We start from the raw sequence: 25,557 nt of genomic DNA, 5'->3' as shown, positions 1-25,557 counted from the left end.
ATGTAACAAGGCAGAGATGAGCCTGCAAAAGGGGTGTCACTACTAGGCGTTTTTAATAACAAAGGACAAAGCACTTTATGACTAAAGAAACAACCTTGGGATTTATTGAGGAGTCAGATGCTGTCAATCGTTAAATAAGTAAGCAATTTGTGTTAGGACATGATGTATTATCAACAAAGAGCACCTCAAATGCCTCCTTTGTGGCCATAGGCCCCAACGAGAGACAGTGACCTAATCTACACCAAGCAGGATATAGAGCACTATGAAAGCAGTCTATGGTATGTGTCATGGACCCCAACTGATATAAAGCAGTAGTGTGGGTCCTGCCTTACATAATTATATGTATAAAATATTATTAGATTTGGAGCAATTACGTTAGTGTGTATTGTATTAGTCCACTCTGTGCCCTTAAAAGGATCACACAGGCTCTGAGAATGGTAGTTACATGCTTTAGGACTTTGCAAGCAGTTAAATTAGGAGCTGACATCTGTGATTATTTTAAATGGATATTGTCTGTTTTTGTTTGTATTTTATGCTTTTTATGGTTTTAAATTTTGTATATTTCTTTTTAATATTCACTGTTTTTAACTTGTAAACCACCCAGAGAGCTTCGGCTATTGGGTGGTATATAAATGATGATGATGATGATGATAATAATAATAATACACTCTTTAATGAGCTGATAACACAGCTGCAATGGCCTTGGGCCATGACTAATAGCTAGTAATTTAAAAAACCTCATGGGTTGCAACATGGTTTCCAAGTCTGCCGTGCAAATGATTCTGGAGGCTGCTTCCGGAGGCCGCGAAGTTGGGAAAGGCTGCGCCGCTTGAGCACGTTTACCTGGGAGCGAGCCCTCACTTGAACACAGCGGGGCTTCCTTTCGAGTAAATACGCCTCGGATTTCTCTGCACAGCGGCTGAAGGTTTACAAGTTCAAAGCCAGGTCTTTCGTTTCCCTCCAGGTAGGGCAGCCGGAGATTTCACTTTCTGTCCCTGGCCGCGGCTCGTCAGGAAGCATTGAAAACTAACCCCGCTGAACTCACCCGTCCGCCCTGCCGGCGGGCTGCGCAACTTTCAGGCGACTCCTATTTGCGCAAGAAGCCGCTTTCCTCTTTGACCCCTGGCGGAGCGAAGCCTCGGCGCTAACGCGGGGCGTGACCAGGCCGCAGGCAGGTGTCGCCAACAAACAAACAAAAAAAGCCCGAAGAATAAAAAGTTCACGTTTCCTCCTCCCAGCTAGTACGGGAATCCACCGGCACTAGGAGCGGAGTGCCAAAGGGCGACCCAGGCGATTTCCTTGCTCGCCGTTGCCCACAGAGAAACGGGGGCGAAAGCGGGAAGGGGCGTCAGGTGCACTTAGCGAGATACGCCAACGATGATCATGAGAACGGGCTGCAACAGTGAGTAAGCCTGGCGGCACGTTTCTTATTTATTATTACATTTTTACATTTTTTTATTTATTACATTTTCTCTACCCGCCCCCTGCCCCTTTCCTAGCCTTTCTGTTTCTTTAAGCCAGAATCCCGGACAAGCGTCGCTGTTTCATTTTACCTTGAGGGTGGGACTTCGCTTGTCCCATCTGTTCGCGCGAAAATGGCGTGTGCCTCTGAGCACATGCAGAGTGCTTTACCCCCCCGCGGCGCAGAGCAGTCGGGGACGGTGGAGGGCGGGATTTGGGGGGTAGGAAGCCTTGCCATCCCTCTGTTTGGAAATTAAACCCCGTCCCTGCGAAGAAAGGATCTTTCCTGCCTGAAAGGGCTGTTACAAGGGAGCTTCCTGTCATGAATCGAGCAGGTATGTGGAAAGGTGGTTGTTCTTTCAACTAGTCATGATGGCTATATCTTACGTCCGGTACTGGAGGCAGCTTGGCTCTGAATACTAGTTGCTGGAGAACTTGAGGAAAGTGCTGTTCTGTGGGCTCCCCAGAGGTATCTGGTTGGGCGCTGTACCAACAGAATGTAGTACTAGGTCGGCCTTTGGTCTGATCCAGCAGGGCTCTTAAGTTCTTAGCATATTGCCTCATAGCCTACGTTTAAGTTTACAAGATGTCCCTTAGGGTAAAACAGAGGCTCTCAAACATGTATTATAGTAAGCCTTTGCAAATCAACCGGGAAGGGTGGGAAGAACTTTAAATTGTCACTTGTACCCTATGATGATGATAATAATAATAATAATAATAATAATCCTCAAGGAAAGAACTACCATATTTCTTCGATTCTAAGACACCATCAATTGTAAGACGTACACTAATTTCAGTACCAACAACAGAAAAAAAGCTTTGATTCTAAGAAATAAAAAAGGCACCCACGATTCTGAGATGCACCCCGTTTTTAGAGATGTTTATATGGGGAAAAAGTGTGTCTTAGAATCGAAGAAATACGGTAGTAATGATGTTAGTGTGACCTGTTGGTTCAAAACTTCAGATACTTCCAGTGCCGATTTTTCTACTTTGTGCAAACAATATAGATATGTTTGCATGGGGATAGACCATTGCATCTGTTGATCCTGAGCTCCAGGAGTTTGATTATAGCTTTAACATATGTTCAGAACGTATGATTTGTACACTCTGTTTCTGCAGGGTTGAGATTATATACTTGGAGCCATGTGCCTGGGGTGGGAATAAATTGCATACCTGTGCAGAAGTTTAAAAACTGCTAATCCCCACTTGTCCTGATTACTTTGGGCCTATCGTACTCTCTCAGCCTAAGTGCCTCACAGGGTTGTCGTGAGGATAAATTGGGGGTGAGCATACAACCCCCTGAGTTCCTTAGGGAAAGGACAGGATAAAAAACTTTTCAGAAATATTGGGTGGCTTTGCCACTTGATATTAAGGATATCCTAATAATAATTCTAAGGGTGCAATCCTGTGCATATTTAGACAGGAAAAAAACTATACAGCACCCAGCATTCCCTAGGCAGTATGGCTGACTGGGGAATGCTGGGAATTGTAGGATTTTTTTTCTGGCTAAATGTGGTTGGGATTGCACCCTAAATGACTTCCTTGTACTTCCTCAAGGATTCCTGTTTCTCTCTAGTGCTCTGTATTTCCCCCTGCATTTTTCTTATCCTTGAGTTCTGCCTTTGGACTCATTATAGCAAACCTCCCTTGCTTCCTCAGGGAGGGAAGGAAGCTAGACCTTGTGTTTGCCATCAAGGGCTTGGCTGTTTCCACCTGCCTTGCCCCACCCTCAGGCCTAGCAGCTGCCACCAGAAAGATCTGTGAGTGGATTTTCTGGCCTTTGGGGTGTAGTTATAAAAGCTTATGGGTGTCATTAGCCATCAGCCTTGGGACCTGTTTTGGTGTGCAATGGAGGACACTGAGAAAGCATTTGTGATCCACTGGGTGAAAGGTTTTCTGTCTTATACTTCAAGGTAAAAAGATAACTGTTGATTTTGGGAAGATATGAATGGTATCTGATGTAGTATTCCTTCTGCACATTTAAGAGCATTGCAAGCTATTCTGTCACCACTGCACCAATAATCCATGTAGTGCAACTTGTCTGTCATCCTATGTTCTCCAGGAAGATTCTCACAGCTTTAGAGCTCTAGAACCCATAACCTTCCACGCAAATCTTTCTACAGACATGACTGAAGACTTGCGCATAATTAGTCGCGCCAGATTTACACCACGCTCAGACAACAGTTTGAAAATTGTATATGGTGTGTGTCCTTGGCCTCAACACTTGACAGTACCGTTATAAACAGTTTTAAAGCAGTAGTGTAGATCCTGCCCAAGAGAAATAGAGATTCCCACTGCTCTTGCTCCCTTTGAAGCCACCTCTCTTTTAAAAATGTGAATTGGAAAAGACTGTCTGCAAAGAAGTGAATTTGGCATTCCCTTGGCAAGTGTCTCTTGCAAAATACTTCAGATCGGATTAAAACAAAGCAAAATGCTTTCCCTATTTTAGTTCTTGTGAAAGCAAGTGCGTCAAAGAAGCTAAATATTTACATCCATCTGGGATATTCTACAGGTGCAATGGAACTACTTAGGCTCTTGATTGTAAGAATAACAGCCTTAATCATCCAAAAGATCAGAAGAAAGGCTAGAAATAGATGTGATTTGTTCTAAGAGGGCACAACACTAGTTCCTCCATTCAGTGAATGCATCAACTTTTCATTCTTATGCCTGTTTAGACAGAAAACCCCCACCTATAATTCACAGCATGCCCCAACCAGAGAGTTGCAGGACTTTTTTCTGTCTAAACAGGCATAGGATTGCGCCTTTAATCTGGGAAAAAGACAGTGTGTATGGCTATTACCATGCTTGGTAATCTGAGATGCACATACACCCCTTATGTTATAACATTATGTCATCACATGAGCAAGGTAGGGGCATAGAAGGTGGATATGGGCTTTCTGCTACTTTATTGCCATTGTGGCCACTTCCATGTGCACTACACTTGGTTAGTCCAGAAAAGAATCTGCAGATCTGCTTTGACAGTTTGAGAGTAAGTTAACTGAAGTTGGTGAGATGTGCTATTTAATGGACAAGGATTACGACTGAGCCTCTTGAAAGCTGCATATTGCCACACCAGCCTAAAATGCCTCCATAAAATAATACTTTCATCTATTTTATATTTTCTCTCTTTTGGGATCAATGGAGCAATTTCCATCTACTAAATTACATAATTGTAAATATATTTTAGAAAACAATCAGCTAAATATCATTTTTTCCTCTAGCCACATATAGATTTTGTCATCTGTTTCCTTTTCAGAATTTATGAAGTTAGGAGGTTTTATCTTGGCATCAGTCTGTGCCTGGTACTTGGGATCCATATTGGCATATATGATACCTGAAGACTCACTGATATCAACTTTTGACAATTTTCAGAACCTTGCAGAAAAACCAAAAATTAAAGGTGTGTGGCCACATTCTACTGGACATATTTTAAAGCACATTGCCATTTAACTTGTGTTTTTGTTAAATGGTGACTGCCTTTTCTTGTGTTACCTGAAGTATGAATGGCTTGATTGTTTAGTAAAGTAGATTTTTTCTCCCTTCAAAAACACTGCCTTTTTTGTTACTTGAAATAAGTGATATTGCCAATCTACATCTCCAGGTAATGTTTAGTTAAAGTAAACATAGGCCCTGACCTTTTCCCCACAGCTTTACCGGGGTTTCTGCTTCCAGATTCTTTGTGCCTCTTTACCCATGCTTCCCCCCCCCCCCGAGATTTCCTTTCTCAGAAGTTCTATACGTTTCATTAAACAGCCACTGGATGGCATTTTGATATAGCACTATTGTGCACTTTATAATACAGCAATATCACACATCCCAGATTTAATGCCACATTTTCCCTGTTAAGGGAAAGGCTGCAATATTGATCACAAAACACACGAGAGGCCCTGCATGTTGGCGATGTGGAAGTTTGTGCGTCCTTTACACGATGAGTGACCAAATATGAGCGCATGCTAAAAGCCTCGTGTAGAGTAGCCCCTAGTGCTCAGTGCTCTCCCATCACGGGTTCCCTTCATTGGCTGTATCTTGTAAAGGACAAAAAAGCTGTGCGTCATACTTAATGCTTCAATAAAGTATCAGGTCCATCATTTAAAGGAATAATGGTTTGGCCTTAATATTACTTTGCCATCATTACTAGATGACTTGTCAAATAGCGAACCCTTTATTCTATAGAAGAAAAAACTGCTTTACTTAGCAATGACAGCTTCCAACGCAACAGCCGCAGTCCAAAGAATTAAGTATGTCCAAAACAATTACTTTCAATGAGTTTTATCTGTGGCTTATCTGTGGCTCAGTTCAGACAACACGTTAGTCAACCCAATGTGAAAATTCTACTCAACGGTTGAGTTTTTCGGAGGGACTCTCTACACAACATGTTCTAACTCCACCATTGTGCGATTGTGGGCTACCGTGGAGTTGAGTGAAATCCATTTGACAGTTCCTTCACCCTCTCTCCTCCCCTGGTCCTCCCGATGGTATCTCATCAGCTATTGCTGCAAAAAAACAATCCCAGCAGCTCTCCTAGAGCAGCACTCGCTTCTTTCTCTGCTCTTGCCAGGGAACTCTGTAGCCAGTGGGAAAAGTCAATGCAACGCAGTGTATTTGTGCTTTTAACCTGTTGGTTGTTTTATTATGGTTTTAATTTTTGTGAACCGCCCAAAGAGCTTCGGCTATTGGGTGATATAAAAATATAATAAATAAATAAATAAAACTCCATGGAGCCCGCCACACAATATGCAACACAACACTCTTCTGCACAGCGTGGATATTCTGCATGGAGTGTTTTCCAAAATAAACTCTCCACTGTTGCATGGAGTTTTCCCACCAGATAACACATTTCTAAACGGTGGTGTAAAAACTCCACTGTGGAATTCTAAAACCACCGTTGAGGAACATAGTGTCTGAACTGAGCCTGTGTTTTGGATAGTGGTCATGGTAGCTTCTTGGACTGTAGATATGTTTAATATCCCACCCTTCTGCCATATTTGTAGCATGCAGGGTGACTTAAAACAATTAAAAAATACAAAATAAATAATTAAAATGTAATTCTTACAGCTCTTCTTTACTTATGCCCTAGTACAGATGGGAATTGATGATGAAAGAGGATCAATTCAGACAGCTCTCCAAGCTATGTTTTAAGAGGCTTAACTAGTGTTTGGGGTGATGTTCAAATTGATAAACCATGCTTTATGATTGGCCATGGTTTGAACCATGACCTGGCTTGGATGATACCACAGCCCACTGTGGCTTAATTTATTTGTGGGGGGTGTTGCGTCATGACAGGTGTCCATGGGCTCCTGACTTGTGTTGTGCAAACCCAGGCAGCAGGAATTGTTTGAGGGTTAGACAACCCTCAAATAACCCAGGGCTTGTTTTAGGGTTATTTGCCACCTGGGTTCACACAACTGACAAGCTATGGCAAGTGGGGGGCCTATGGGTGTCATGCAAAAATGCCACCTGTGGGGGCCCAGCATAACACAATAGACCCTGTGGATAAATTAAACCACATTGGACTGTCATGACAGGTGAACATGTTCCATGTGTTGCCAGGGTAATGGGAGGATATAAAGGAATGGAAACTGACACAAGCATAGTTTCTGTTACTATATCAATTAAGCTAATTTCTTAAGAGATTTCACTTACACAGCTTGGGACCACCATACCTGACGGAACGCCTCTCCTGGCATGAACCTACCCGTACAATGCGCTCAACATCTCAGGTCCTCCTCCGAGTGCCTTCTCCGAGGGAAGCTCGGAGGATGGCAACAAGGGAGAGGGCCTTTTCGGTGGTGCCCCCCCCCCATTATGGAATGATCTCCCCAACGAGGCTCGCCTGGTGCCAAAATTATTATCTTTTCGGCGCCAGGTTAAGACTTTTCTCTTCTCCCAGTTAACAACATATGCTGAGTTTTTTTAACTGACCCCAGAATAGTTGTTTCAATGATATTGCTGTTTTTATGCTTTTACATTTTTGTATATTTGTTTTTAATGTTCACTGTTTTTAACTTTTGTAAACTGCCCAGAGAGCTTCAGTTATGGGGCAGTATATAAATGTAATAAATAAATAAATAAGATATTATTATTAGTTCAAGTAGGTTACTTCCAGTGATCTCCACTGAAGCGAGTTCTAGAAGTTTGACTCAAGGACATTTCAAAAAGATGCCAGACATAAAAAAGTTTATGCTCTAAGTTTATACACTTTTTATTAAGAAGAAACTCTTGAGCCGTTTCTCAATAAACAACCATTATGCAATTATATTTGAAGGGAAACGTTCACCACATTTGGGAGAGATTTGCAAATAGGAAACTTCTGGTATAGTGTTGCACTACTTTCTCTTGGTGACCTTGGTATTTGCCACTTAATTAGAGTCATTCTGCCTTAACATTTGCATCCTAGACAGCATCGTATTATTTCAGGCAAATAGTTTTTATGCCAGATGAAACTGTCCCATCATTAAGGAAAAAGAGATTTCTTTCATAAAATGGTTCTTACTATTTTCTTCTGTTGAAAATGGCTAAAACCAAATGTCAGGCCTCTGCAGTGTGAGTAACACATGGGTCCTGCTAGCGGTGGTTTAGGGTCTGAATTAATTGACAAACCATAATTATGGCTGTTGTGCTGCCTCCAGAGGTCACTGTACCATCGAAACAAGCATGTTGAGCAGGTGGGTGCTAAAAGCAGGTCAGTGGTTTGAACATATTAATTCTGAACTGAGTTGGAGGCAGCCTTCACAGTGCCGGGTTGCTGTGGCTTTTGCGAAAACCCCGTGCTTTTGCTGCTGTGAAGTGGCGGTGACTAATCCCAATGCAGAACACAGCGCGAGTTTTCTGGATGCCATTCAGCTTGCCAGGCCTACCCTCTGCGGGCTTCAAGCGACCAATCAGGGGTTGCCTTCCTCCTGGGAACTCTCGACTCTGGAGCAAGGTCAGATGGCGGAAGCGTCTGTGTTCAACTCGGGGTAAGTCCTTGACTTTTAAAATCCTCAGCTTCGCTAGTAAGCGGCGAGGTGGCTGCTGTGTTGGATAACTGATGAAGCACCATTGCAGGGGTTTTAAATGTATAGTCAGCCCCCTACAGTGTGAGGGGCTGTCTGCACATTTTAAAAACTCTAAGATGGCTGCGCGGTGGCGCTGTGTCGGTTATACGATGCAGCAGCCACCTTGTGTCATCGCAGGGCTTCCGGATTTTAAAAGTCAGGATTTTTGCCTTCTGTGTTGGGATTAGCTGTCACCACCCTGCAGCGGTGAAAGCGCAGGGTTTTCTCAAAAGCGGAAGCAACCCAGCACCATGAGTGCAGCCTCCAAGGCCACCTACTGAACTCATGATTGACTGAAGCAAGCTCTGACCACGGATTTTCTAGCTCAGGGTGTCTGCTGCACTTGGCTCATGAGGAATTAAATAGAGGTGAGACTAGAGATGTGTAGGCCTGGTGAGGTGGGGAAGACATTTTTCCCCAGGGACATTTTCTAGGAGTGGGGAGTAGAAAACAACTTTTATTCCTATCCCTATTCTGTTTTTTTCCTGGGCGTTCACATCTCTAGGTGGGATTCTCTCCATTTAGTTTTAAGACTTTTATTTGAATATTTTTATTTTATTTTATTTTTTCTTTCCTTCTCCCGGCCCTTTTCTGAACTTTCCCTTTGAAATGTATTTGAACTAAATTTAAGAAAGAACTGAGATGCAGTATATGCAAAATTGGAAGGAAGTCTTTTGTTCTGTTTTTAAGTTTACTATCATATAAAAGATCCAAGAGCTAGAAGGAAACAAAAGGTGAATACGATTCAGGCTAGAAATAAGTAGACGTGAAACCAAGGTGTGGTGCTTAGCACAACCTTGCCCTCTGGCTCCCTTCCAAGTTTATGATGCTGTAAACTGGAGCTGGCACAAAGTACTCCTATAAATAAAACTAATTTGTTTCATAGGTACTTTAAAATGGGTGCAATGCATTTTTTCATTACAGTGACAATGAAGTCAAGAAAAGCTTCAGTATTAGAACAGGACAACCCTACAGGGCCCACATTCTGAGTCATTGGTGTTCAGCCCCTATCATTCTCCGCAACTCCGTTCTCCTGGTCGTCCTTTTTCTGTCACCTTATAAGCTGAATTCTCTTTCCACTAGAACAATATCCCGGTATACTAAAGGCCGAGCTACCATGAGAACTCCCCCACCCTACTAGAAACAGCAGATGCAGCACAAGGGATTTTAACCATCATTCACAGGGAGCGGGTTTTTTCAATCCTTACTCCCCCAGCTGCAGTTCTGATGAAAATGGCTTCCCCCAGAGCTTTCTCCTTGCTGCCAATGAATGCTAATAGTAGCTTTGGGAGTGTGGGTTGATTTTTGCCAAGACTGTGGCAGGGGCAGAAAAGGTTAAAATTACCTTCCCAGCAAATACTCCTAGCTGTCAATTCTAAGATCATTACCTGGTGAGGCTTTTCAAAAGAACCATAATAATGAAGGCATTTGATCATATCTTAATGTAGTGATTTAAATGGTCATGTGTAACTCCCAATTTTCAACTATGAATGATGGTTGCCCAGTGTTTCAAGGCTTCCTCTCTGTTTTTTATTGTAGCGCCACTCCCCAAAAGGCTGAAATGTGACCACTGGTCTCCATGTCGGCCTGGAAGCTATGCTTTTCGCATACTCAGTGGTGGCGGCAGAGAGAGGCTTGCAAAAATCTGTTTTGAAGATGAGCTGTAAGTACCAAACCATGTGTAAGGCTGCCTTTGCTATTCCATATAATTGAGCACGGTAGACCTACACGTGTAAACTAATTGGATCTTCTTCAAGAAATTGTTATAGGTTTTGCTCTGTGAGAAGCTACGGTGGTCTTAGGGAAGCTAGGGAGAGGCCACAAACTCAATGGAAGTGAGTGAAGCACGTGCTTTGCATCCATAAGTTCTCAGGTTCAATGATCTCCTGACATCTGTAGTTAAAATGATCTTGGGTAGCAGGACTGGGAAAGACGTATGCCTGGGTCTTTGGAGAATTAGAATAGACAGTACTGGTCTAGATGACCAATGGTCTGACTGTTTAAGGCATGCAATTTTTGGAAGCTCCACACAATAGTTTCCTATTAACAGTCAGAGTGTCTTGTGGGTAAAATGAGTTTAAAGTGAGTTTACACAACTAGTACAAATGTTGGCTTAATGCTCTGAATGGCTAATTCCATTATATGCAGCCAAAATTAATTTTATTATTGTTTTCCTGGCACAAAGCCAACTTGAAATGTAACTTTCTCATCTACTTAAAGCATGTTTTTGCTGTGTCTCTGTGTGTCCTTCAAACTCTGTTTTCCCACCTTGTGAAGAAGGGTCTCTAGCTAGTCCTAAAAGCAGTTAGCATTGGTGCTGATGCAACCTATCACCATAGTGAAACACACGAGGAATCTTCAGAAAGAAGGGAAATGGGGAAGGGAATGGGGCATCCCTTGGATTGTGCTTGATTGCTTAGCCATATTTAAGAAATAGGGAGGGTTGTTTGTGCAAGGCATGACCATTCCTTGCCTTTCAATCCTTTGAATAGTTTGTTGTTCTGCGTGGACTGTGGTGTATAGAGTACATTTTCCTCCCAGGAACTCAGGCTTTTTAATTCATGTTTTTCTAGAAAAACCTGTTTGGTGTGTTACTAAGGTTTCATGTTGGTTCTAGAACTTTCAACGCCCTCTTCTATTAAGCCATGTATTTCAAAAGTAAGGACAGCAGGAATTAACTTCATGGAAAATACCTTTCTAATGTATTTATTTATTTATTTATTTATTACATTTTTATACCGCCCAATAGCCGAAGCTCTCTGGGCGGTTCACGTACTTCCAAGACTGATGCCTTATATTTCAATTTCAGACTCATAAGTGAAGGGAAAAAAAATGTTGGAAGAGGAATCAATGTCGCCATTGTGAACTGTGAGTACGAGATGAGATTCTGGCCCCGCTATTATTTAATCTTAATATTAATGATATAACTCAAAAACTCTATGCCCCTACTTTTTTCCCTCCCACAATTGGAAAGATGAAGGTTCCAGCCTTGCTTTATGCCGATGACATGGCCCTCATTTCACTAACTCAAGTGGGTATGAGGAGATTACTTACACAACTTGGAGGGTATTGCAAACAGGAGGGCCTAATGTCAATTACAACAAGACTAAGGTTGTGGTATTTGCTAAGAGACACGTTCATCATAGATGGATCTTAGATGGACAAATTATTGAGCAGACACGCTCTTTCAAATACCTGGGTCTTCACTTCTCGGAGAACACCCAGTGGCATGCCCACATTAAAGCAATTTCAACCTCTAGCAGTCGCCTCTTGGGCCCTATTAAAAAGCTGTATTATACAAAGGGACACCACTTAGTCGAACCCATGGTAAAGGTCTATGTTGCCAAAATAATAGCACATCTTTTGTATGGTGCACCCATATGGGGTGCCTACTACAAAAATGAATTAGAACCCGTACAGAATAACTTTCTGCTCACTCTCTTGGCAGTGGCACATAATATCCCTGGAGCACTATTAAGAACAGAAATAGGAATCCCACTCGCTGAGAGCTCGTATACATAAATCTGTCATTCTTTATATGAAAAAGCTCTGCCTGATGCCTGAGCAACACCTGGCAAAAATGTGCTTTTTGGACCTGCAGGACAGGGAGGTATGGGTGCGCACTGGTAGAAGTTTGATGTCATCCTATTCACCTCTCTCAGTCACAACCTTACACGCCCTACCTGTTCGCCAAATCTGTGATATAATATTCAGTAATGATATTGGGATCGATCTTGAACAGGTTAGGAAATGTAAGTTGGCCATCTGGTATCCTAAGTTCAAGCAGGACCACAAAATGGCTTCATATATCAAGGAATTAACCTTTTCCCCTGTCAGGCGAGCGTTTACGCAATTAAGATTTCAACAGATGCCTACAGAACTCCTGAAGGGGAGATATGGTAACTGTCCCGTAAATGAGCATTTATGCATATGTGGAGCAGGCCAAGTTGAGGACTTGGCTCATTATGTTCTTCACTGCCACCTTTATAACTCACCACGGACCAAATTCATCTTCCCCTTTCTAAACTTCCTTGAAGGCCACACGGAAGAGTTCAAAATCAGGTGGTTGCTGGCACACACAGACAACTTTGTAAGCTACAGGGTGGCCCTATTTGCCCTAGCAGCATTAAAGTTCAAGACAGCTTTTGTGGCAGGTCTGGATTCTGACCTTGGGTAAGGCAGACAATAACACAAAGAGTATGGCATTGATTTAAGATAACGTGTTTTATTGCTGCTCTATTTTGCTTAATGTGTTAACTTGTCCTACCGTTTCAACAGTTTTAATCAAATTAATGTTTTAATGTTTTTAATGTTTTAATGTTTAAATGTTTAAATGTTTTATGATGTTGTGATGGCCATTGGCTACAAACAATAAAGAATGAAAGAAAGGGACTGTGAGTAAAAAGGCATAATCCTGTGAGCTGTATACAACTTTGTGTATATAGGACTTTGCCCTCTTCTCCTCAGTGCCTGCGTGTCCTATCTGCTCCGGAAGGTCCACCATCCCTCCGGAGGAAGGGGCTGCAGAGGGGAGGTGGAATCCATTGTGCTAGCGGTGTCCATTCCATTGGTGGATAGACACCATTGGTTTAAATGATTTATTTATAAAGCTGCTTTTAAAAAGTCTGAAATATTAAACTAGTGCAGCATAGTGGCTACGAGACAGAGCTGCGAACCAAGATGTGCCCAGCTAAAATCTTGCCCCTGCCATTAATCCATTAGGTTAAGCCTAGCTATGATTGCCTTAAGGATTATTGGCTCTTTTCTAGAAAGCACTAGTCTGAGGACTCTAAAACAATACTATATAAATGACGATGTTTTAAAAATTGTTTCTTTGCAATGTATTTGGAAGGTATTGGGGAAGATTTCTTGATTTGTAATATTTAATGTACTAGTGGATATTTGTCAGATAATGATTTAAATTGTAATTGTGGTCATGTTACTTTTGCGAACTACCCGGACAGCTTGGAAGCAAGATATACATTAACCGCCCAGAGAGCTTCGGCTGTGGGGCGGTATATAAATGTAAATAAATAAATAAATAAAGATAAATAATATTGAGAGCATTTTTATAGTTATCTTAAAAACTTTCATTTCTGCTCATTTTCATTGGTGAAAACTAAAGGGCAGATCAGTGATAATGGACAGACAACTGCACTTTGGGAATTCACCTGCAACTGTTTTGTTCATCACTTTCAAACCTTGGGATTTATGACTGGGCTACTTGCTTTGCATCTCATTTTTCATGTGATGAGTACTTAATCTGAAAGCCCTTTTGTGGTGAGAACTGGACTTTTTTATCTGAGGACTAAAGATGAAAAGTAATTAAGGGTGCAGTTGTTTAATGTTTAGACAGAAAAACAGTCCTACAACTCTCAGCATTCCCCAGCCAGAATGAACATAAGACTTGTAGATTTTTTTTCCTGTCTAAACATAAACCCTAAATGTTGCAAGAAAAATCAAACGTATATTACAGGGAAACACGGGAGTGTTTCCCTGTGTTGTAGGCAATCAGTGAAAAGAGCATTCCACCATGTTAAGGCCGAAATTGGGGGTGGGTCATTCTGATGTTGATAAAATGGAAAATGTTTCACCAATCTTTCTGAAACAGAGACCTGCCGGAAAGAAATGCTGGTTTTACATACCCTGCTCGTTTCAAGAAGATTTGTGAAATATTGAGGGCAAGATGGCAGTTCAAAGTACCAAAATGGGGGAAACCTCTCTGGCTCAAAATGGCTCTTTTCTATTTCCGGTGGCGACGATTTTTTTGCTCACTAAAAGCTCCGAATTGGGACCATTACCCTTCAAACCGGTGGTGGGATCTTGTCCCCCTGTACTTCTAGTTGGTGGAATGGCTTTTCTTTTTTCAAAATTTGCTTCCATTGTTTTTTAATGAACGTTTCCTTGCCCCATTAAAGTGAATAGAGACTCATAACTCCTAAATGGAGCATGCTCAGTAGCGTCGCTCTCCCCCCTCCCTCCTGTCTCAAATAGATTGGAATGTTGGAAATAAGATGGCTGCCTGGCTAAAATAAGATGGCCACCTGGCTCATTTAGGAGCCATTTCCTTCTGCAGATAAGCCAAGGCCCTGTCTGGGCCCTCTCCTTCCCCACAGTGCTGTGGAGGCCAGGGAGGGAGAGAGAAACTATCTGCCTTGCTTTGAGGAAGGCCCTTCCCTGGCCTCCAAGGAAAAACAAAACCTGGCTGGCTCAGGTATTGGCTTTGTTGTGTGTCTGTGATTGTGAAGAGGGAGGTGTGTGTGTATGTATGTACGTGTGTTTGAAGTGCTGGTGCATCCTTCTTAATTCAAAGTAAATATATGGCAAACTTTCCTTTGGGGTGGCAGTTCCTCACCCAAGCCTCTTAAAGTTTAAACTTTATGGAAAGAAATATTTTGAGACTAGGAATGAAAGGAGGTTAACCCTGGCCTATCTACCATGAGTTTAAACTTCTTCAGGTAGTGTGTGTTTCTTTAAAAGGTGCTGAACTACATTTTAAGGTTTCTTTTATAGATTTTTGTGTGTGTGTGTGTGTGTGTGTATTTTGAATTTTAACACAGATATAGGTCTCTTTAAAAAAAACTCTGGTGTGAAGGAAGGTGAATAGTTTTGGTTGTACATAGAAAATATTTTCCTTTCTCTGTGTACCTGCTTCTTATAAGCTAAATCTGCTGCTTTATGTTTGTATGAAAGGAAAACGTTTTCTAAAATGTACATCCATGAATCTTATACCCAAAACATTACTTCACACCAGAGAAATGGTTAAGGGACCTAGTTTTTGCTACAACCTGGCACCCTCCAGTTGCTGTAGACTTAGATTCACAGAATCATAGAATCCAATGCCCCTCAGTAGTTGCAGTAGTCCAGGGCATGTAGTCCTCTTCATCCTCCTCTTCATTTTATCCTCACAATGACCCTGTGAGGTAGTGTAGGCTGAGGGAAAGCCAGGAAAGGGGGGGCATAAGAAATTACATTTATATACCGCCCCATAGCCTGGGTGTATTTATTTATTACATTGATATACCACTCCATAGCCAAAGTTCTGCAATAAATACCTAAATTATTGATATAGCAAGAAAATGCGAGCAAGGAAGCAACATTTGGTGATGCCTTTCATCTGGAAGTTATGTGATATGCAAGTTATCAAGCAGTTATATGAAAAATGCTAGATACTCTGATCCTTGGTTTAAGTGGATTCTTTAATGTCAATAGAGTAAAAATTACAAATTTTAGTGTAATTTTTAAATAATTACACTATAGTGTCATAATTTAAATTTTTTAAATAGTGTAAATTGGGAAATTATTTTAAAACATTTTTTTCTCCCCTGTGTGGATTCTTTGATGTCTACTCAAGGTCCCACTACAGCTGAAGCTTTCTCCACATCCCATACGTTTATATGGCTTCTTTCCTGTGTGGTCATCCGTTACACAAAGCCATGAAATTCAATCAACAAAAAACCTATGGTTTACAAAACAACGTTAAAGGCTCTACAGTTTTCAACCAAACTCCAAAAAGCAGGGAAATTGGGAGTTAAGGCTCACAGGCCTATAACGCCACATCCTCCCTAAGGAGGCAGAAAGTGCCAGTGAAATTCTCATTCTCCCAAAGCAGATATAAACCATGAGGACAGGATGGAGAATAGGATATGCAGAGATGACTGTGGGGTTGTGGAAAACTGATGACAAACAACTTAGGGCAACCTACTAATCTTTTTTTGTTTATTTATTTGTTAATTACATTTCTATACCGCCCAATAGCCGGAGCTCTCTGGGCGGTTTAGAGCAGCCCTTCCCCAACCTGGTTCCCTCCAAAGGTGTTGGACTACAACTCCCATCATTGCAAGTCAGTATGTCCCATGGACAGGAATGCTGCGACTTGTACTCTCAAACATGTGGAGAGGTGACTGTGGGGTTCTGGAAAACTGATTGGGGAATGCTGTTCTAGAGCAAGGGCAGGCAAAATGTAGCTCTCTAGATGTTTTGGCATTCAACTCATAAAAGTTTCTGTCAGCATGGACAGTGATCAAGAATGCTGCGAATGCTGTGACCGCAGAGGATTTTTCTTACGTGTTCAGCAGTGTGAGATCAAAGGCAGAGCTACCACCTAATAGATTCATGTGCGCCCCGCTCGTGCTCTCCGCTCCTCTGATGCCATGCTTCTCGCCTGCCCAAGGACCTCCACTTCCCTTACTCGGCTTCGTCCTTTTTCTTCTGCTGCCCCTTACGCCTGGAACACTCTTCCAGAACACTTGAGAACTACAAACTCAATCACTGCTTTTAAAACTCAGCTAAAAACTTTTCTTTTCCCTATAGCCTTCAAATATTGAGTTTGTTCTGACTCTATACTGTTAGCTTCACCCTACCCGGTGCCTGTTTACACTTCCCTGTGCCTGTTTGCATTCTCCTTCCCTCTCTATTGTTTACTACAACTTATTAGATTGTAAGCCTATGCGGCAGGGTCTTGCTATTTACTGTGTTATCTGTACAGCACCATGTACATTGATGGTGCTATATAAATAATAATAATAATAATAATAATAATAATAATAATAATAATAATAATAATAATAACTATTGATGAAAATGATTTTTGTCCTCACCATAACATGGGAGTTGCAGCGCAGCACATCTGGAGAGCACCAGGCTGGAGAAGGATGGTTTATACTTGGATCCTATAATGTCTTCTCAGAAGCCAGTGCCACTGAGTTTACTAGGGCTTCCCCCCAAGTGGTATAGGATTGCAAACTAATCTCATCTGAAAGGAGTTCTAGACACCCAGACTAATCCTTTTCTGTTCCTCTGTCACTCTGATGAGATGATGTATTGTGGAGGGATTGTAAGGAGTGAACAGTATATTTTGTATGAACACATTTTAAGAAAAAACATTGTTTCTTTGAAGGGCAGGGTATTTACCAAAAGGTGAAAGTGCCAGCCCTTGCTCTAGTTCTACATCTCCAACAAATAGTGCCCCTTCTGTTATCAATTGTGCTGCTCTATGTGAGATGTGTGTGAGAAAAAAATATTGTGCAGCCCCTGTATCCCTATCCTGCTGTCCCAGCTTTCCTGACCATGGGACATATTGACTTACAATGATGGGAGTTGTAGTCCAACACCTTTGGAGGGCATCAGGTTGGGGAAAGGCTGCTCTAAACAAAAAAAGTGAAGTAGGTGGCCCTAAGTTGTTTGTCATCAGTTTTCCACATCCCCACAGTCATCACTGCATATCCTATTCTCCATCCTGTCCTCATGGTTTATATCTGCTTTGGGAGAATGAGAATTTCACTGGCACTTTCTGCCTCCTTAGGGAGGATGTGGCGTTATAGGCCTGTGAGCCTTAACTCCCAATTTCCCTGCTTTTTGGAGTTTGGTTGAAAACTGTAGAGCCTTTAACATTGTTTTGTAAACCGTAGGGTTTTTGTTTATTGATTAATGAAATATAAACAGTGAAAATACCTAAGCCAGTCATGAAACCATTAGGAAGGAAGAATGTGGGGGATACATTAGGGACTGTCTAAATTCTCGAAAAGTGTTTAGACAACCCCTAGGTTAGATTAGTTTTCTGTGGTGAGATTATAGTAGTTTTTTAAGGGGAGATTCTCTTCTAAACTGTTTGTGTATAACTTAGTCTGTGTATAACTTAGAAGGTAGATTCGTTATCAGTGAGTTAAAGCACTTCTCCCATTAAAACACATCGCAGGGGTGCATGTTGTGGGCACTCTAAACCATGTAGTTAATTGACTAAGATTTCTTTAATTAGGTGATGGACCTAATAAAAAATTATCACAATAACATTTGACTGATTATGTCACATTTAGGCGAGGGGGAGTTTAATGTGCAATCCTTTTTAAAAAAAAATTAACATGTTTTTAATTTTATTGTAAGTTTAATTCTATTTTACCTTTTGTAATTTATATTTATATGTTTTAATTGTACATGTTTTAATCTTGTAAACCTCATTGAGTCCAAATACTGGGGAAAAGGTTGGATATAAATAAATATAATAATAATATATATATATTTAATCAGAAAAAAAGGCTGACAACTCTGCATCCCTGGCTTGGGGATGCTGGGACTTGTAGCCATTTTTTAATATATCTAAACTTACATACGTTGCACCCTTAATTGTCTTTTTTACCATCCTGCTTGATAGCTTTTGTCAAGGCCTGAACACACTGATGTACAGAACTGCACATACTGCCACGACGTGCTGCTCTGTCACAGCCCTCGGGATTCTAAACTAAATGTTAAATTTGCAGCTTGTCAAAAGTAACTGAATTTTCCCCCCCCCCCCATCCACTGTGTTTTCCCATTTTAAAAAATGCATTCCCTTTCTTTTAGATGACACTGGGAAACTCATTGCTACAAAATATTTTGACCTGTGGGAAGGAGGTAAGAGGCAAGCCCGTGTTCATTACCAGTATGCAGGAATGTCTGTCTGCTGTCAAGGTTCCTACAGTCAAATAACCATTATGGCACCTGTCAAATAGCACTGGCGTTAGATAGCACTTGTCAAGAACATGTTTGCAACAGTGTGGTTTTGTTTTGTTTTTTTACCTTCTGTTTGTTTGTTTTTTTAAAAAAAACCCATTTATTTAAAATTTTCCAAGAACAGTCAACAAACTAACAGAAAAACAGTTTGGTACATAGCTGTTTTATGTAGATTGTGTAGACTAAATACCAATAAATGTCTAATATGATTGAGCTTATATAAAATATTCTAAATTATAATTAAAATATATAAAATCGAGGACATATATATAAAAGAACTCACATTCAGTTCTAGATGGTTCTCAAACTGCCTGGAGCAGAGTTTGGAGGTTGCAAAGGGAAACACAAATCACCTTCCCGATTTCCATTTGCAGAAGCTGAGAGTATTCTTTTCCATGAGTGAAACCCTGCTCCCACATCTGATGGGACTGCCCAGGGTCAGAAAAGAGTAAGAAACGTCCTTGCTTTGTTTTATATAGAAGAGTAAAGCAGGATTGTAAAAAATTACACAAGGGGTCAAAAAAATAAATGACGACAACAACATTAAAAAGAGTTGTTGTTTTTCTCTCACCACCCACAGAATACTCTGGAGCAATGACTGATTTTGTCAAAAAGGCCCCCCACAGATCACTACTCCTTATGGTGACCCATGATGATGGAAGCAAGAGGTAAACAAACATCTTGCCCCTGTTTTTAATATAATCAGTGGCCAAGCCTTACAAACTTTTAGAAGGTTTGGCCACCAGTTATACCAAATGTACTGGGTGCTTCGAGCCAAGGTTTTTATTATGCAATCCCATTACCTCATTTGCAGAACTTTACGGAGGGTCCCATGTTTTTCAACCACTTCCATCTTTTTCTCTTACCAGAAAAACATCCAGTAAGGAAGAAAAGATGGAATAGTTTCACAATGCCTTTTGAGTGTTAGCCCACTTTGAGTGTTAACCTGGAAGCAGCCACTGAGATTTGCCCACAGACATGGACCCTTTAAAGCAGCCTTCCTCAACCTGGGGTGCCCCAGATGTGTTGGACTACAACTCCCAGAATGCCCCAGCCAGCTGGGACATTCTGGGAGTTGTAGTCCAACACATCTGGAGCACCCCAGGTTGAGGAAGGCTGCTTTAAAGGCATGGGTAGCTCTTTTTCATGTCTCATTTTGGGGGATGTTCTAAACATAGGCAGCTGCTTCAAAGCCTCTGCTTTCCTCAAGCAGGAATGATCTTGCTAAATTTCACTTGGGACCTCTACCACCGTGTACTGCAATACTTTTACCTGGCAATGGAATCATTGATACCAAGAGGTTATGTGAATAGATTTAATATTCAAAGGTATTTTTGTGAATTTTTGTTGTACTGTCAATAGTTTTGCCCATTTGGACAATTTTAAATCAGGGAATTAGAAGAGTATTTGGCTACTATTTATCTATTTATTTATTTATTTATTGAGGCAGAAGCTTACTTTGAAGCTTCTGGGACGCAGTTAGCTCCTGCATCGCCGATTCCTGAGATAAGGCCTGCAGTTTGTTTGTGGCCACATATATGTCAACGGAGGTGTAACAGTGTAAATGAAACCTGTAATGTTCCTTGGTATGGACATGCTCTGCATCAAATCATTATACAGGTTGTAGGCAACAAGTGTCACAGTAGAATTTCTCATCTAATGTTCTTATTTATATAAGTTGAGAGAGCATTTTAGGAAGGAAACAGCATGCTATTATTCCCTTGCTATTGTCTCACAGATTGAAGGAGGATGGGAAGAAGGCAATAGCAGAACTCGGAAGTAAAGAAATACAGAACTTGAGATTCAGGTCAAGCTGGGTCTTTCTAGCTGCAAAAGGTTTTAAACTGCCAGAAGACATAGAAAGGGAAAAGGTAAGACTTCATTATTATTTATTTATTTATTCATTTATATAGCACCAAAAATGTACTTGGTGCTGTACTTCTTTCAATTAAGACACCCCAAATAAAATGCAGTCCCATGATTAGTCATACACAGGAATCAAAGTTAGTCTAGTGATTTCCAAACAAGGTCGCCCCCAATTTTATTCATTGTGCTCCTGGCTTTTTAGTTGCATCCTGACAAACAAACTATTAACACATGAAGCTTTCCCCACACTTTCTATGAGAAGAGCTTCTCTGCTAAATTTCTGTATTTCAGTCTGTCATTAAAGACAGGAGTAGAGCTTAGCAGAACTTGTTAAACAAAATAAAATAAGGCTACTTCCTTGGCCAAATGTATGTGACCTTAATTGCCAGAAGCATTTAACATATACACTTTAAGAAAAATAAATAGCTGCCATGGCAGAGTAAGTATTAATCCTATTCCCCCATCATGGTTCCAGTAAAAATCCCACCCCCCTTCCAAAACTCTAATAGTCCAAGGAAGAAAACTCACATTAGTGCCAACAGGAATCTCCCTCTTAAGTTAATAGTAGATTGGTGTTGGGGGGGGGGGCTTTTTGGAATGGTGGCAAGGGAGGAAGGGTTACTTTCCCGTGTGCCCCCTGCTGCAGATATAGATATGTGGCGGGGGGGGCGTTAATTGCTTACATGAACTTTACTTTGCATCTAGTTACTTAACTCTTCCCGATTAGTGGCTGAAAACAGAAATCCGGGTTGGAGCATTTCTGTATTCACAAAAGGCCTTGAAGACTCTGCAGTAGAGTCAATGGGATTATTAGCTGAAGCCTACACAGTCAGTCAGTCTGTCATAGTGACAGAACCCATAAAAATGCCGCTTTCCCCTGCCATAGCTCTCATTCAGTGCTGGTGTTCTCCCCTCTCTGTGATAACCTGGCTGTATAACGGCAGTAGTAACGTGGCAGCATAGAGTGCTGATCGGGGGGAACCCGGTCATTGGAGTAAATAACAATTTAGTTCCTACGCTAAATTGCATTTATATATCAGCTAAACATACATCTGGCCATTTTCTTACACTATGCTATCTTCCACTTTTATAATAATTTGCTTCAAAAGTGGAGCTTGCCATTTATATTTCAGGATAATTTCTCCTAAAATATTTTAAAACAGAACTGCAGACAGCTTATTTTACCATGGATAGTTAAATGTCCCTCTTTCTTTCTGCTGATTAATATATCTCACTTCCTGTGGAAATGTAATAGAATAAGATGTGGCAAAACCTACCAAAACATTAACTGTTTGTTTATGATTTATTGGTAATACTATTTCTAAGCGGTTCACGTATAAATATTAAAAATCAAATGTAAACGCAGAATTAAAAATTGTTGAAGGCAGTGAGTGCTTCCAGATGAGGCTTTTATTTGCTGAGGCAGAGCAGACAGAGGACGCCATCTTCCATTTGTAAAGCTCTGGCGTTTTCCGTGTTTTTCTTTCCACAAAAAAATCCATTAAGGAAGAACCACTGCACAGTGCCTTTTGACTGGTCGTGTTAGGAGCCCTCTTTCTGGAAGCATTCAGTATTTCTGTTACCTTTTATTTTATGAAACGAGTCCTTTTCTTAAACAAGCAGTTAAATTCAAGCTTTCTTTTAGCAAAAACATCCCGGGAGGGAAACGAATTGGTCCCCCTTTTAAACTCCCTTCAGTTGCTTCACTCTTTCCATCCTATTTTGAAACCATACACTGAATTGATCTTTGTATGTGTCTTTTAAACAGATCAACCATTCTGACCAGAGTAAGAACCGATATAACGGCTGGCCAGCAGAAATCCAGATAGAAGGCTGTATTCCAAAAGACCTAACAAGCTGAATTCTACAATTAAATTATTTCGGCGAAGTAGCTCATGCCATTTCCACCACATCACTCATAAGGAATTGTTTGCCATAGGTTGGAAAGGGGTAAAATGTTCATGATTTTACTTTAGGCAAAATTAGTTTGAGACATCAAGTCCAGTGGCACAGTAGTCTGTAGTCAGTTCTTCTCATTTATGGAACATGAGTAATTAGAGAGATGTTTTTTTGTTAAAGTTTTATACTGTGTACTAGGAAGAATCAGTTGTTTTTACCTGTCACAGGATTATTGCAAGCAGGAAAATGCCCTACATGTGTGTTTGTGTATTATCACGGTTCTGTGAGAGTACTTGATACAGCTGAAAAACCAAATCTAACAAACAAAGATTAAATTGGGAATGAAGCCTATAAAATAATCCTGGGCTCATCTCCTTACTGCCCCTTTCCTTCCTTTCACTAAAACACTTTTCATCCAAATGTAGTCATGAAGCTAGTAGTTTCATGGTTCCTGACTTTATACTTGAATGTTCTAAGTATTTATTATGTTGATTACACTGGAAGCAATAAAAGGATTCCATTTTTAAACCAGGCTGTGTTATTTCATATCGGAATGTTATTTCACAGTCTATCATGTGTGAAAGACTGTTTATGACAATAAAGTTCAGTTAACTAAATATGTTAAACTGAAAGGGCTTTTGTTAAGAGTTTGCCATGTCCCCAATGCCTGGAAATTCCAGCTGTTAAGGGCCACACACTTAACAGGTGTATTATTTAGGCAGTGTGCAAGTGGTACGGTATTCTATGCCATGGTTAATTCTAGCTTCACCACTGCTTTGGAGCTGGATGGTTGTCAGTAGCAGATTGACGGACAGACCTAAGTCCCAGAACCCAAGTTCCCTGAAATAGAGACATGAGAGTCTATGCAACTGAAGCTACCATTCGACGTTACAAGTACCCAACTGGCAACCAATACCATCTACACAGAATGATAAGGGGAGAGAGAGGTTCTGAGAGGGCCAAGTAAAGACCAGGAAAGAACTGCCGCATTCTGTCTCTACCTGCCCCCTTCCCCAGTTACCAGACATTAATGGTTCACAGTCAATAACAGGGCTACAGATACATCCAGGTTTTAATAAATAATCTACATTTATGGGACATAGAGCTACTGGACTCCCTTTCCTCCATTTTATTTAGAGACTGGCTTTAAAGCATTTATTCATTTGGATGTTTCTTTTTCTTGCTTCTCCCTTTTCCCTTCCCTGTTAAATCAATCCTAGTTCTTGTTTTATAATTGCCTACTGGTCTGTCCTTACCTGTTTTCAGGGAACAGGGGTCCTGGTTGGCTGGAGGCAGCACACACTAGTTTGGGGTCAGCATCTTTCTCCCTCATCCACTATTACATGTATGAATGCAAGAGCCAGCAGTGCCTCCAAATCACTCCTGTTGGACAAAATTGGATGCCTTTACCTAAAAATAAGAGGGGTGGTGGTAAAAGAGTGTATCTCAATCTCTACCAAAGGCTTGATTTAAGGACCAGGTGGGCAGGGAATGAAGAAAGCTGCTTCAGTGGTGAAATGGTGGGTGAGAAAATGGCTGGATGCACTGTATGTTCTAAAGAACTTAAATATGAAGGCTGAATTAGGACAGTATCAAGCTTGCCATTCTGTGAACTCAAATAGCCTTAGAGATGCCGCATGTAATCTTTCCATTGCACAAGTGCCTGTATAACCATAACTTGAGTTGGATTATCTTTTTACGCATAGTTCGGAACCTAGTTTCTGCTAGTGCAACATCATTTTGCTAACAGAAAGACACATTTGGATATTGCCCTCATTGTTTTATTCACACAAAAATTTCTGTTACAGTTTTCAATTGTTGATGTTCATTTTGCATTACAAAAATACTGTAAAACAATTTGAGCAGACTATTGGGAATAAGATATTAATTACTAAACATACATGATTATTCAACGTGTCTAGTAGCTAGTGGACATTCTGAATCAGTGCCTGGATGGACTGGGGTGGATTTATTTTATTAATTTATTTATTTATTTATTTATTACATTTTTATACTGCCCAATAGCCAAAGCTCTCTGGGCGGTTCACAAAAATTAAAACCATACTAAAACAACCTGCATGTTAAAAGCACAATTACAAAATACAGTATAAAAAGCACAATCAGGATAAAACCATGTAGCAAAATTGATATAACATTAAAATAGAGTTAGAACAGTAAAATTTAAATTTAAGTTAAAATTGTTAAAATACTGAGAGAATAAAAAGGTCTTCGCTGGCGACGAAAGGAATACAGTGTAGGCACCAGGCGGACCTCTCTGGATAAGGGCTAACAAATTGAAGCTGAATCCTGACAAGACAGAAACCCTGTAGGTGACTCCCAGATCCAAGAACTAGCATGTTTGCCTGTTCCGGATGAGGTTGCACTCCTGAAGGAACAGGTATTAGTCGGGGATGCAGGTAACCTCAGTTGCTCAGAGCATCCATTATCAGCTTCAGCTGGTGTGCCAGCTCCCCTCATTCCTGGATAGGAATAACCTAGCTATTGCGATCCATGCATTGGTAACCTCACAATTAGACTACTGTAATATGTGCTAAATGGGGCTGTCCTGGTACTTAGTTCAGAAGCTGCAGGTAGTGCAAAATGCAGCCGCTAGGATGTTCAATGGAGCACCTAGATATACACATATTGCACCTGTATTAAAAGTACTGCACAGGCAACCTATTAGCTACTGGGCCATGTTCAAGGATTTGCTGTTGACATACCAAGCCCTAAGCAACTGGGGCCCAGAATAGCTAGCCAGCTGCCTTCTCTTATATAAACCTAGTCAGACCCCTGAGATCTTCTG

At 40.9% G+C, this 25,557-nt stretch overlaps 1 protein-coding gene across 2 annotated transcripts; it reads left to right on the top strand.

The window, feature by feature from the left end:
* The first annotated feature begins 1,250 nt into the window (after positions 1-1,250).
* Positions 1,251-23,246, top strand: FAM3B (FAM3 metabolism regulating signaling molecule B). Of its 2 annotated transcripts, none has more exons than XM_063126606.1 (8): positions 1,251-1,402; positions 4,718-4,861; positions 10,038-10,161; positions 11,308-11,366; positions 18,837-18,887; positions 19,567-19,654; positions 20,725-20,857; positions 22,621-23,246. In XM_063126606.1, the coding sequence occupies exons 1-8, from the start codon at positions 1,378-1,380 to the stop codon at positions 22,711-22,713; spliced, it is 717 nt and encodes a 238-aa protein (XP_062982676.1). In that variant the 5' UTR covers positions 1,251-1,377; the 3' UTR covers positions 22,714-23,246. The 2 variants fall into 2 exon arrangements, with proteins under 2 accessions (XP_062982676.1, XP_062982677.1); XM_063126607.1 differs by lacking the exon at positions 1,251-1,402 and adding an exon at positions 3,201-3,221.
* The last annotated feature ends 2,311 nt before the right edge of the window (positions 23,247-25,557 follow it).

The sequence above is a fragment of the Elgaria multicarinata genome, chromosome 5 (assembly GCF_023053635.1).
Source record: "Elgaria multicarinata webbii isolate HBS135686 ecotype San Diego chromosome 5, rElgMul1.1.pri, whole genome shotgun sequence".
Lineage (NCBI taxonomy): Eukaryota > Metazoa > Chordata > Lepidosauria > Squamata > Anguidae > Elgaria > Elgaria multicarinata.
The sequence above is the reverse complement of the archived record's forward strand: the minus strand, read 5'-3'. Positions and strand labels throughout refer to the sequence as shown.